This window comes from Apteryx rowi, unplaced genomic scaffold, assembly GCF_003343035.1.
Source record: "Apteryx rowi isolate R43461 unplaced genomic scaffold, aptRow1 scaffold_83, whole genome shotgun sequence".
NCBI lineage: Eukaryota > Metazoa > Chordata > Aves > Apterygiformes > Apterygidae > Apteryx > Apteryx rowi.
In genome coordinates, this window is record NW_020451127.1 from 765,869 (window position 1) to 777,270 (window position 11,402).

The 11,402-nt window shown below is 66.5% G+C and overlaps 1 protein-coding gene, 1 long non-coding RNA gene and 2 other non-coding genes across 6 annotated transcripts in view; all 4 read right to left on the reverse strand.

The window, feature by feature from the left end:
* MYO1G (myosin IG) overlaps positions 1-7,207 on the reverse strand; it is a 12,312-nt gene extending 5,105 nt beyond the window's left edge. Inside the window, exons 1-14 of the mRNA XM_026089809.1 lie at positions 7,078-7,207; positions 6,373-6,581; positions 6,179-6,272; positions 5,177-5,342; positions 5,026-5,079; positions 4,027-4,122; positions 3,732-3,848; positions 2,883-3,089; positions 2,660-2,805; positions 2,217-2,331; positions 1,623-1,793; positions 1,456-1,526; positions 445-519; positions 73-205 (exon numbers count right to left, since the gene is read on the reverse strand). Coding sequence (XP_025945594.1) covers positions 73-205; positions 445-519; positions 1,456-1,526; positions 1,623-1,793; positions 2,217-2,331; positions 2,660-2,805; positions 2,883-3,089; positions 3,732-3,848; positions 4,027-4,122; positions 5,026-5,079; positions 5,177-5,342; positions 6,179-6,272; positions 6,373-6,581; positions 7,078-7,172 — 1,749 coding nt within the window. The 5' untranslated portion in view covers positions 7,173-7,207. The remainder of the gene's footprint in view (positions 1-72; positions 206-444; positions 520-1,455; positions 1,527-1,622; positions 1,794-2,216; positions 2,332-2,659; positions 2,806-2,882; positions 3,090-3,731; positions 3,849-4,026; positions 4,123-5,025; positions 5,080-5,176; positions 5,343-6,178; positions 6,273-6,372; positions 6,582-7,077) is intronic.
* Positions 7,208-8,309: 1,102 nt separating this feature from the next.
* LOC112977403 lies at positions 8,310-11,249 on the reverse strand. 3 transcript variants are annotated; one of them, XR_003257489.1, is made up of 5 exons: positions 10,996-11,249; positions 10,532-10,593; positions 9,710-9,825; positions 9,077-9,471; positions 8,310-8,776 (listed from the first exon to the last, which is right to left on the reverse strand). It is a non-coding gene; the product is annotated as an uncharacterized LOC112977403 (long non-coding RNA). The 3 variants fall into 3 exon arrangements; XR_003257490.1 differs by having other exon boundaries at positions 9,077-9,267; positions 9,710-9,792; positions 10,996-11,234; XR_003257488.1 differs by having other exon boundaries at positions 9,077-9,267; positions 10,996-11,232.
* Positions 10,000-10,133, reverse strand: LOC112977442. Its single transcript, XR_003257497.1, has one exon. It is a non-coding gene; the product is annotated as a small nucleolar RNA SNORA9 (small nucleolar RNA).
* On the reverse strand, positions 10,824-10,957 carry LOC112977446. Its single transcript, XR_003257501.1, has one exon. It is a non-coding gene; the product is annotated as a small nucleolar RNA SNORA9 (small nucleolar RNA).
* Positions 11,250-11,402: the final 153 nt, after the last annotated feature.

The following is an 11,402-nucleotide window of genomic DNA, read 5'->3' on the forward strand; positions in this document are numbered from 1 at the left end:
AGGACATGTCCAGGTGGCATGGGCACAGCCCAGATGGCATGGGGACATGCCAGCCTGGCATGGGGACGCTACCTTGGAGGCCAGGTTGTCCACCAGGGCCACGATGGAGTTCTTGAAGAGGGTGGCGGCGGTGAGCGGGCGCTTGGTGACCTCGGTGATGCTCTGCTCGCCGTCGGGCCACATGGCGCGCAGCACGGGGTCGGCGCTGGGGACGGGGCGCTGGCATGGGACTGGCGGCACCGGGCACCCCGTGGCCACCCCGGGTGGCAGGGGCTTGGTGGAGACTGTGCCCCCCCCTTGCCCCGCTGCTGTACTCCTGCCCCATGGCTCTGCCCCCCTGCCGCAGAGCAGCCCCTTCTGCCCCGCGGCGGTGTCCCCAACCCCGTGACAGTCCCCTCTGCCCCCCCGCCGTGTCCCCAGCCTCAGGCAGGCTCTGTCCCCGACCTGTTGTAGAGGAGCCGCTTGAAGTCCTGGAAGAGCGTGTCCTTGTTCTTGTCCAGGAAACCCTCCACCGAGTACCTACGGGAGGAGGACACCGCGCTGGGGACTCTGCCAACTGGTCCTGGGGCAAGCCGTGTCCCGAGGGACCCAGGCGTCCGGGCAGCCCTGCCTCCCCAAGGGACCCAGGCGTCCGGGCAGCCCTGCCTCCCCAGCCCTGGCCTTGGGGGGCTCAGGGGGCTGAGAACCCCCTGTTGGGACACGGGCACCCAGCCCCGGGCCCTCGGCCAGCCCCATGGAGGCAAGGTGGGTGCATGGGGGCATGTCCCTGGGGAGCACCCACRGCAGCCTGGGGGAACCCCATGGTTGCCCATGGTCCCCCACTCTCCCATACTCCCCCATGGTCCAAATGACTCCCCCAAGGTCCCCTCATAGCTCCCCGTGGTTCCCGATGGCCCTCCCCAGCCCCATGGCCACCCATGGCCCCCCATGATTCCCACAGCCCCATGATCCCTGTGGTTCCCCATGCCTCCCCCCCAAGACCACCCATGGACTCCTATAGTCCCCCATGGTCCCCCATGATTCCCGATGGCCCCCTACAGCCCCATGGTCCCTTATGGTTCTATGGTCCTCCATGGTGCCCTATGGCTCCCTGTGACCCCCCAATGGTTCCCCATGGCCCMCCATGGTTCCTCATGGCTCCCTGTGGCCCCATGACACTCATAGATGCCTGTAGTCCTCCATGGTGCCCTATGGCTCACCATGACCACCCATGGCCCACCATGGTTCCTCACGGCTCCCTATGGCCCCATGACCCCCACAGATGCCCAAAGTTCCCTATGGCTCCCCATGCCCCCCCCATGACTCCCCACAGCCCCATGCCCCCCCCATGGCTCCATGGCCACTCATAGACTCCCACAGTCCCACATGGTCCCCTAAGGTCCCATTGCCCTCCAAGGTACCCTATGGCCCCCTCTAGCCCCCATAGTCCCCCATGGCCCCCCAGGTGCCCCTCACGTGACGTCTCCGGCGTAGTGCTTGATGCGGAAATCCCGGCCAAACTCCATTGTCTTGTCGGTGGGGCAGAGCTGGGCAGAGGGATCGGGGCGTCAGACCCCGTGGCCCCGTGCCCACGGCTGCTCCACGTCCTGCCCCCCCCCGGCACCCCGGGAGCCAGCGGGCACCTTGCGGCTGGTGTAGTGAGGATGCCGGCCGAGGCGGGTGTCCATGGAGTTGAGGAAGAGGGTGTCCGTGACGGTGCCCGCCGCCAGGCAGGCCTCGTCCAGCAGCGCCAGGATGCCCCGGTGCTGCTGCTCCACCAGCTCCACGATGAGCTCGTTGTTGAAGTACTCAATCTGCGGGGACAGGGTGAGGGGCGCCCGCGTCCCACCACACCTCATTCTGCCAGGCGATGTCCCCTCTAGCGTCCCTCAGTTCTCGCTCTGCCACATGATGCCCTCCTTGGTGCCCCCGTGTTCTGCCAGGCGATGTTCTCCCTTGGTGTCCCCCCAAATCTCGCTCTGCCAGGTGACGACCCCACCAGTGTCCCCAAAACCATGCTTTGCCAGGTGACATCCCCCCCGGTGTTCCCCAAATTTCACTCTGCCGTACGATGCCCTCCCCCGTGTCCCTCCAAATCACCCTCTGCCGTATGACGTTCCCCCTGGTGTTCCCCTTAAATCTCGCTCTGCCACGTGATGCTCTCCCTGGTGTCCCCCCAAATCATGCTCTGCCAGGCGGTGCCCCCCACGTCCCTGTGTCCCCGTGTCCCCGCTCACATTCTGCCAGGTGATGCCCTCGCGCTGGTACTCGGCCTGCTCCTGCCGCAGGATGAGCTCGATGAAGAGCTGCTGCAGCTTCTCGTTGCAGTAGTTGATGCAGAACTGCTCGAAGCTGGGGACAGTGGGGTCAGTCCCTGCCGTGCACGGCTCCGTCCCCGTGTGGCCCTGTGCCCTGTCCCCTCCATGGTGCCCGTGGGCGTCCGGTGCCTGCTGTGTGTCCCCACGGTGCAGGCATCCCGCCACGTGTCCCTCCTGCAGCCCTGTCCCTTCCATGTGTCCCTGATGGGTCCTTTCCTCTCCACGTGTCCCTTGTGGTCATGCCCCCTCCATGCATCCCTCCCGGGTCCTGTCCCCTCTGCATATCCCTTGTAGTCCCGTCCCCTTGGCACGTCCATGCAGGCCGCGGGCAGGTCCCCGCATCTTGCCCCGCCGCGGGTCACCTGTTGGTGTCGAAGATCTCGAAGCCGTAGATGTCCAGCACGCCGATGACGGTGCTCTTGCCGTGCCGGCGGGCGTCGTAGTCCCGCGCTGCGATGCCGGCGTTGACGCGCCCCACGATCCAGCCGAAGAGCCGCTCGTAGATGGCCTGGGCACGGCAGGGGAACGTCAGGGGTGGCCTGGGGACGTCAAGGTCCCCGGTGGGCAGCCGGTCCCCGGGCTCACCTTGGCGCAGGCGTCGCGGGCGTAGGCGGCCTCCTTGGTGCTGTGGCCCTTCTCGATGAGCTCGCCGCCCCCGGCGGCCACGGTGCGGGCCAGCAACGCCTGCCGCAGCCGCTCCGGCGCGGTGGCCGTCAGCTCGGCCAGCACGGCCAGCAGCCCCTCGTCCGCCACCGCCGCCGTCTCGCCCTCCGCCTCGAACGCCACGTTGCCCTGGGACCCCCGGGAGGCGCCGTTGGTGGCCGGACGCGGGGACGCCACGGCTCTCCGTGGCCCCGTGGGGACACCTGCGTCACCAGGTCCCTGTGCCACCTCGGCCGGGGGCCCTGGCTGGGATGCGCTGGGCAGCGCCAGGCTGTACTGGTTTGTGTTGGGCTGTGCTGGTTTGTGTTGGGCTGTGCTGATCTCTAACGGTTGGTGCTAGCTGGGATGGGACAAGGTGGGACTGGATGGGATGGGAAAGGACAGGATGGGATGGGAAAGGATGAGATGGGATGGGATGAGGCAAGATGGGACAGGATGGGATGAGGTGGGATGGGACATGACAGGATGGGATGGGGTGGGATGGGATGGGATGGGATGAGTGGGATGGGATGGGATGGGACATGATGGGATAGGATGGGACAGGACAGGATGGGACGGGATGGGATGGGACAGAACAGGATGGGATGAGTGGGATGGGATGGGATGAGTGGGATGGGATGAGTGGGATGGGATGGGATGAGATGGGATGGGATGAGTGGGATGGGATGGGACATGATGGGATAAGACGGGATAGGATGGGACAGGACAGGATGGGATGAGATGAGATGGGATGAGATGGGATGGGATGGGCTGGGACGGGATGCACTTCACCAGGTGCAGGATGGCAGCGAGGATCTTGTACACGGAGCCGATCTCCTCCGGGGTGAAGCCGATCACCGCCATGGCGTCCTCCACCTCCTTGTAGCTGGCCGCGTCGTCACCCCCGACCTGGGGACGGAGGGGGCCAGGGCGGCGTGAGGGGGTCAGGGTGCCCGGGGACCCCGCTTGCCCCCCACCCCGGCGCCCAACGGGGCTGAGCCCCGGCGCACTCGTCACACCCGCCGCGTGGCACAGTGCCACAGCACCCCCCCGCTCCGGCCGCTTCCCCGATCCCGCGGCCACTCACGCTGCCGGCGGTGCCCTCCCGGGTGTAGCGGTAGGTCCCGGGGTCGCGGCGGAGGTGCAGCGAGGCCAGCAGCGCGTCGGGGGCTCCCCGGAGCAGCTGGGGGGAAGGGGCGGCCGTGGGGCCCCGTCACCACCCGGGGTCCCCGCAGCCGAGGACGGGGCCCTGGGATGTGGCACCGCGGACCCCCGCCTCCGTCCCACCCTGCCTGGCGTTCCCTGGCTTGGCCCGGCCTGTCCGGACCCAGCTGGTCCCATCCCATCCCGTCCTGTCCCATCCTATCATATCCCAGCCCAGCCCAGTCTGTCCTGTCCCAGTCGGTCCCATTCCATCCATCCCCATCCCATCCTGTCCTTCCCTGTCCTTCCTAGCACATGCTTCCTCCACCCTGTCCCCATCCAGTCCCATCCCATCCCATCAAACCTCGTCTGTCCCCATCCCATCCTATCTGTCTTCATCCCATCCTGTCTGTCCCCATCTCATCCCATCTTATCCCATCCCATCCTGTCCCCTCCAGTCCCATCCCATCCCATCCTGTCCAATCCCATCCCATCCCATCTGTCCCACCCAATTCCATCCTGTCCCATTCCATCCTGTCCTGTCTCATCCCATCCCATCCCATCCTGTCATATCCCACCCAATTCCATCCTGTCCCATCCCATCCTGTCCTGTCTCATCCCATTCTATCTGATGCCATCCAGTCCCATCCCATTTCATCCGTTCCTGTTTGTCTCATCCCACCCCATCCCACTCCCTCACATCCCATCCCATCCCATCCCATCCCATCCAGTCACGTCCCATTCCATCCAGTCTCATCTGTCCCATCCCACCCCACCCCATCCCATCCTATCCATCCATATCCCATCCTGTCTGTCCCACCCCATCCTACCCCATCTTGTCCTGTCCCATCCCATCCCATCCTGTCTGTCCCCATCCCATCCCATCCTGTCCTGTCTCTCCCATCCCATCCGTCCCCATCCCGTCCCGTCCTGCCCAGCTCACCTGGTAGAAGGAGTGGAAGTTCCTCTCGCCCGGCTGCTGCTGGAGGATGCGGGACTGGAAGAGGGAGCAGGGGGTGGGTGCCCAGTGGTGCCATGGTGGCCGTGCCGGCAGCACCCACGCGCCTGCCCCTCGCAGCACCCTGCGCCCGCACCTTCTCCAGGAGGTAGTTGTGGATGTGGCCGCCCGTGGGGTCGCCCTTGAAGTCGAAGTTGATGTCCATGTACTTGCCGAAGCGGCTCGAGTTGTCGTTGCGGTTGGTCTTGGCGTTGCCGAAGGCCTCCAGGACGCAGTTGGACTTCAGCAGCACGTTCTTCACCCTGCACGGCATGGCACGGCACGGCGTGGCACGCCACACATGTCGTGCGGGCATGGCATGATGTGACATGGCATGGCACTGCAGGGCCACGAGGCCCTGCCACGCCAATGGATGCAGGACACGGCACCCCAGGGATCCCAACACAACCCCGACCGGCATGGGACACCCCAGGGACCCCACAACCACCCCTATGGGCATGGTGCACCACAGGGCTCTCCACATCACCCCTATAGGCACGGGACATCCCAGGGACCCCCACCTCGCCATGGCCATGGGGCACCCCAGGGACCCCACAACCACCTCTATGGCCACGGGGCACCACAGGGGCTCCCCACAACCACCCTATGTGCATGGGGCACCACAGGGACCCCCAACACCACCCTATATGGGCATGGAGCACCCCAAGAACCTCACACCACCCCTACGGGCATGGGGCACCACAGGGACCCCGAACACCACCTCTACGGGCATGGAGCACCCCGAGAACCTCACACCACCCCTATGTGCATGGGGCACCCCAAGAACCTCACACCACCCCTATGGGGATGGAGCACCCCAAGAACCTCACACAACCCCTATGGGCATGGGGCACCACAGGGACCCCCAACACCACCTCTACGGGCATGGAGCACCCCAAGAACCGCACACCACCCCTATGGGCATGGGGCACCACAGGGACCCCCAACATCACCTCTATGGGCATGGAGCACCCCAAGAACCTCACACCACCCCTATGGGCATGGGGCACCCCAGACCCTCCCTGACCACCCAGCCAGCCCCAGCCAAGGGTGGCAGCTCCTGGGGGGTTACGGATGGGCGCCGTGGGCCCCGACCCACCTCTCCACCTCGGCGCGCTGCGTGGGGTTGGTGATGGCGGCGATGTACTGCATGATGTACTTGCTGGCCTCCGTCTTGCCCGCCCCGCTCTCGCCTGGGGTGGGGGAAGCAGGGGCGGGCTGGCGAGACCAGCACCCACGGGTGCCCCCCGCGCACCCACCCGCGCACCCACCCCCCGCGCCCGCCCTACCCACCCGAGATGACGATGCAGGTGTCCTTGGCGCGGCGCTTCATGGCCTTGTAGGCGGCGTCGGCCACGGCGTAGAGGTGCGGCGGGCGCTCGTAGAGCTCGCGGCCCCGGTACCGCTCGACGGCGGCGGGGCCGTACAGCGGCAGCGCCCGGTACGGATTCACCGCCACCACCACCTCCCCGATGTAGGTGTAGATGCGGCCCCGGGAGAACCTGCGCGCGGTGGGGCCGGCCGTGGGGCAGGGTGCACGGTGGGGCCACCGCTGCCGAACGGCTCTTCCTCCCGAGCGGCACCCGCCGGCGCCGGAGCCGGCGCAGGAAGCGCGCGGGTGCCTCAGGAGGGTGACGGGGGGGGGGGGCCGAGGCGCCCGCCCGCGGGCTCAGCTCCCACCCGTGTCCCCGACCGATCCGGCACGGTCCCGATGCGGATCAGCTCGCCCCGGAGGCTGGCGCGGGCGGGCGTGCCTCAGTTTCCCTCCATTGGATGCTTCCTGCAGGCGGCTTGGCTCCCGCAGGGCTGCTTCCCGCCCCACGCGCGCGAGGATCCCACACCCCGGAGCGAGGGGTCGGAGTGTTTCCCCGGGATGGGCAGAGCATCGCCCGCAGACTCCGGCACCCGGCAGCGACACCCATGCCGGTGCAGGGAGCACCCAAGGGACCCCAGCCTCACCCAGCACCCTCCCCGGCCGCGTCCCCCCGCCCCCCGTACCGCAGGCGCAGGTTTTCCATGAAGTGCTCCATGGTGACCTCGTCGAGCAGGACGAAGTCGGCCTTGCCGAACTCGGGGCTCTCCTGCTCCGCCATGCTGCGCCCGCCGGGCACCGGGGGCGCGGGGCGAGGACTTCCCCCAGCCGCCCCGGCTTCCTGTGCCGTCGCGGAGGCAGCAGCGCAGGCGCCGTGCTTCGCGCGGGACCGGGGTGGCCCGGCCCCGTCACCACCTCCCATGGGTGACCGTGCGGTGGGGTGGCACTAGGCACGGGTCGGAGGGGACACCTGTGGCAGTGACGTGTTTTGGGAGCGAGGGGCACCCCGAGGGTTGACCTTGCCCTTGGGGCACCGCAGCCACCCTGGTACCCAGCCCCACGGAGGAGGGTGGACACCTGATGGGCACCAGGGAGCAGGGACACTGGTGGGGCTCTGGATTTGGACACGGATGCACAGGAAGGGGGTAGCGGGGCTTCGACCCCCTCCTCATCCCACCAGGCTGTGGCATCGGCTGCGGTTACGCAGCGTCACTTCCCTCTGGAGGCAGCGCCGCACTCGCGGCACCGCTGCGCACACCCGTTCCGGCGGCCGGCCGCATCCGGCCCCACACCCCGGCGTGCTGAGCGCCCGGGGGGCTGGAGAAGCCCCCCAAGAGCTGGCTGGCCGGTGGGGAGATCAGCGCTACCCACTCGCTCGCGCGCTTCTCCCTGCCCCGGTTGCGGGTCGCTCTACCCAAAGGGCAGGGACCGGGAGCAGGAGAGGGTGCCGACACGGAGAAACCCCTGGGGGTTTTGGAGCTGCTGGAACGGCACCGCGGTGGCCTTCCCTGGGGGACATCCAGCGCGGTGGCCCGCAGCCTGCGCTACCCCTGCCTGCGCCCGCGTGGCCCCAGCCGACTGCTCCCTGCAAGGAAAAGTCCCGCTGAGGCCAAAAACGCGCCCGCCAGGAGCAGGGATAACTCTGCGGGAGCAGGGAAAGCTCTGCGGGCATTTCCCTGCCCTACCAGCACCAAGCCCCGATGCTTCCGCCATCCCAGAGGGGGGGAATCAGGGCCGTTTCCCTGCTGGAAGCCTGCTGAGGACACAGGTCCTGGACCTGACCTGCAGCAGAGGCCCCAGGAGCCATGTGGGATCACGGGGTCCTGCTCAGGGATCGCCCCAGGCCCGCGATCCCCCTCACCGAACAGCTTTGCTTGTCCGAGCAGGACGGAGCCCAGGGAACACAAGACTCCAAGGAGACACCAGGAATTTGTATTTATTCATCAGGCACCATACAGCGTTAAATGTGTCCGACCGTACCCCAAAAGGGCAACACACCAGTTACCCCTCTCGGTCCTCGGGGCTCTGCGGAGCAGCCGCACCGTTAAGCTAAGAGCATCCGTGCTCCGAGGACCCAGGAAACCCCCACCCGAATCCCGTCCCTCCCAAAACGTGACTGATGGGCTGGGCAGGAAACAGGTCATGGGAATCTCCAGGGTTCCCCTTTGCTCACTGGGGCTTTTACTGGTGTAACCGGGGCACCGGCCCGCAGCGGGATCGTCCGAGGGCATCTCCATGTCGGGTGCGCCCATTCCCGGAGCCGGGAGACCTCCAAGGCCGGGAATCGCTTCCCGCTGCCCTTCCACAGCGCACACGGCTTCTCCGCAGCAGGGTCAGGCCTCCTCCGCCTGAGGCCGCACTGGGCATCGCCAAGGCCTAGGAGAGCTGGAAGGGAACAAGCCAGCGGTTAGGAGCGCGCAGGCGACAGCTCCTGCGGCGCATCCGAGCCGGGGAGCCCCCGATCCCTCGGCACGCAGCGAAGCCACGGCACAGGAACACGCAGCGAGGCCGAACCCCGAGTTCAAGGCCTCCAACTGGCGCTCCAGGGCCATTGTCGCAGCCGCGGCGCTGCACGCAACGGGAAATGGGGCAATCTCTGCGTCCGCAAACATCCCCGGTTGCGGAATTCTTTGTTTTTAAGCATATTATTTCCCGTGACTCCAAACGGCTGTAAAACATCCTCACCTCCAAAGCGAGGAGCAACCCAGCGGGGCTTCCAGGGTTTTCAGTTCCTGAGGTTTTCCTCAAGTTTGGCCTCTCCATAAACAGCTGGGGCATCACCCAGTGGGCAGAGAAGGAGCAGGTGAGCCTCGCAGTCGGAGGGCGCGTATCCGTGTCCGGGCAGCCGCTCCGCATCCACCCTCCGAGACGGTTTCCTGAAGTTCAAGAGGAGCCACTGAAATGCTGTTTCGCTGCCTGTGCTCTCATCGCCTCCACGCTGCCCACGAACCCTGACGGCTCGTCCTGTCCCCGGCGCGATTCGGCAGAGCCTGGCGGCAGGCTCAGAGCACTAACCGCAGCTTCGCTCGCGGCTTTCGGGTCGCGAGGCAGCGCACGGATCCAGCACGCAACCGGAGGAACTGCAGGTTGGAAACCACGTGGCTGAGGTAGGGCAGGAGCAGAGCAGCTGTGGCAGAAGGACGCCCAGCTCCTCCTTCCTCCCGGTCTGGAGGTGCAGAGACCAAGATCTAAAGCCCCTTGGAAAACCCATTGGAGCGGGCCAGGGCTGCGGCCACGCGCAGAGACCGCGGGCAGGTTCCCACTGGGACTCGTGCCATGTCAGACCTGCTCCGGTGGGAAGAGCTGAGCCTCACTCACCTCCTCATCCTCCTCTGCTCACGCTCTTCTTCCAGGCGGAGGAGAAGCACCTGCTGCCTGCAGGACGCCATCCCAGGTGAGACCTAGGGGGAAACTCCAGTCTCATCCTCTCGGCTCTACAGGGCAGGAAGGAGACGCTTGTCCGTGCGCAGACCTCACCTGTGAGGTTTATCTGTCCCCCCTCCCAGTCACCCCCACAGCCCCACGCTTCCTCCCCCCACGCCTGGCCGCTCTTCCTCATTCCCCCATCCCTTCATCCAGCCCCATCTTCCCCCTCAGCCCCCCACGGGCCGTGTCCGAGATTTCTATAGCCTCCCCCCGAGGAGGGCAGAGAGAGGCCTCAAACCATCCCGGGGTTGCTCTGGCAAGCGCTGCAGGAATGACGGGGGTCACGGCAGACCCCGCCACGCTGGAAGGCTTGCGGTGAACAACGGAGGCCGCCGGAGCCCAGAGCGCCGCGGGGGTTCGACCCGCCGGCGCGCGCTCACGGCTGACCGCAGCGGCTCGGCTCCGGTCCCCGCCAGGGTCGCTGCATCCCAAACAGCTACAGCCAGAGTGAGGGCTGAAACGGGAACAGGCGGAGCACCGTGCCAGGGTGCGGGGCCTCCACTCGGAACGTCGGCCAGACCTTCACCGCAGGAGCACGAGCAGGCCTGTGCCCGCCCCGGAGTCGCAGCCCTCCGGCGGAATTTCAGCCCTGCCAGACTTTTGTTCGCTGGCTTACGAGGGCGCACGCCCTTTGCGGCCGCATGCGCAGACGAATTGCGATGCCGTGGCGGAAGGGAGAAGAAAAGCCTCTCGGGACAGGCCTGCTTCACGTACCTGCCCGCTTCCAGCGGCTTCGTATGTCCTTCCGGGCTGCCAGCAAGGAGGGAGGCTGCGAACTGGAGAGGAAAAGCACCTGGCTGTTATCAAAAGAAAAGCAACAGCAAAGCCGGGGAAGGAAGCGAGCAGCATCGCTGTCTCTGCAAAGCCAGCTCGGCTCTGCCCGAGGGCAGCGCAACGAGACCAGCTCAGACATGCGGGTTGGGAATAAGTCAGAGAGAAGCTGCCTGAGCCGGGGGGACGCCGTGAGCAAAACGCCGACGCGTGGCTCCACCCGGGACGCAACTGGACATGTCCAAGATTTCTATAGCCTCCCCCCGAGGAGAGCAGAGAGAGGCCTCAAACCATCCCGGGGTTGCTCTGGCAAGCGCTACAGGAATGACGGGGGTCACGGCAGACCCCGCCACGCTGGAAGGCTTGCTGAAGAGGAGCCAGGCACGTCCCACCTGCCCAGATTGTACCTCTGCGGCTGAGCGGCGTGACTCACGGCCGCGGTGGGACACGGAAAGTGGCTCCGGGCTGAGAATAGCAGCCGGTTCTGCAGAGAGAGAAGAGAGTGAGTCAGGACAGCGCTGGTTTTGCAGCGCATCACTCCGGAAAGCTCTGGAAACCACAAATAAAAAACCCCCACTTCCCCTAACGGCTGAAACGGTGCTGTAGCGGGGGTGCAGCAGACCGCCTCGGCGTCAGCGAGCAAACCGCAGAGCGGTAACACGAGGGGGGGCCGTAAAGGTCCCCTCGGACCCGGTGATTTCCCCCCCCCTCCCCAGGCCCAGAAGGTGCAGAGACCCCCCCCCCTGCACCGGGCGCGGTAACCCACCCCTCAGGCCCGATAACCGGAGGGTGCAAAATCCCCCCCGAGGCGGTG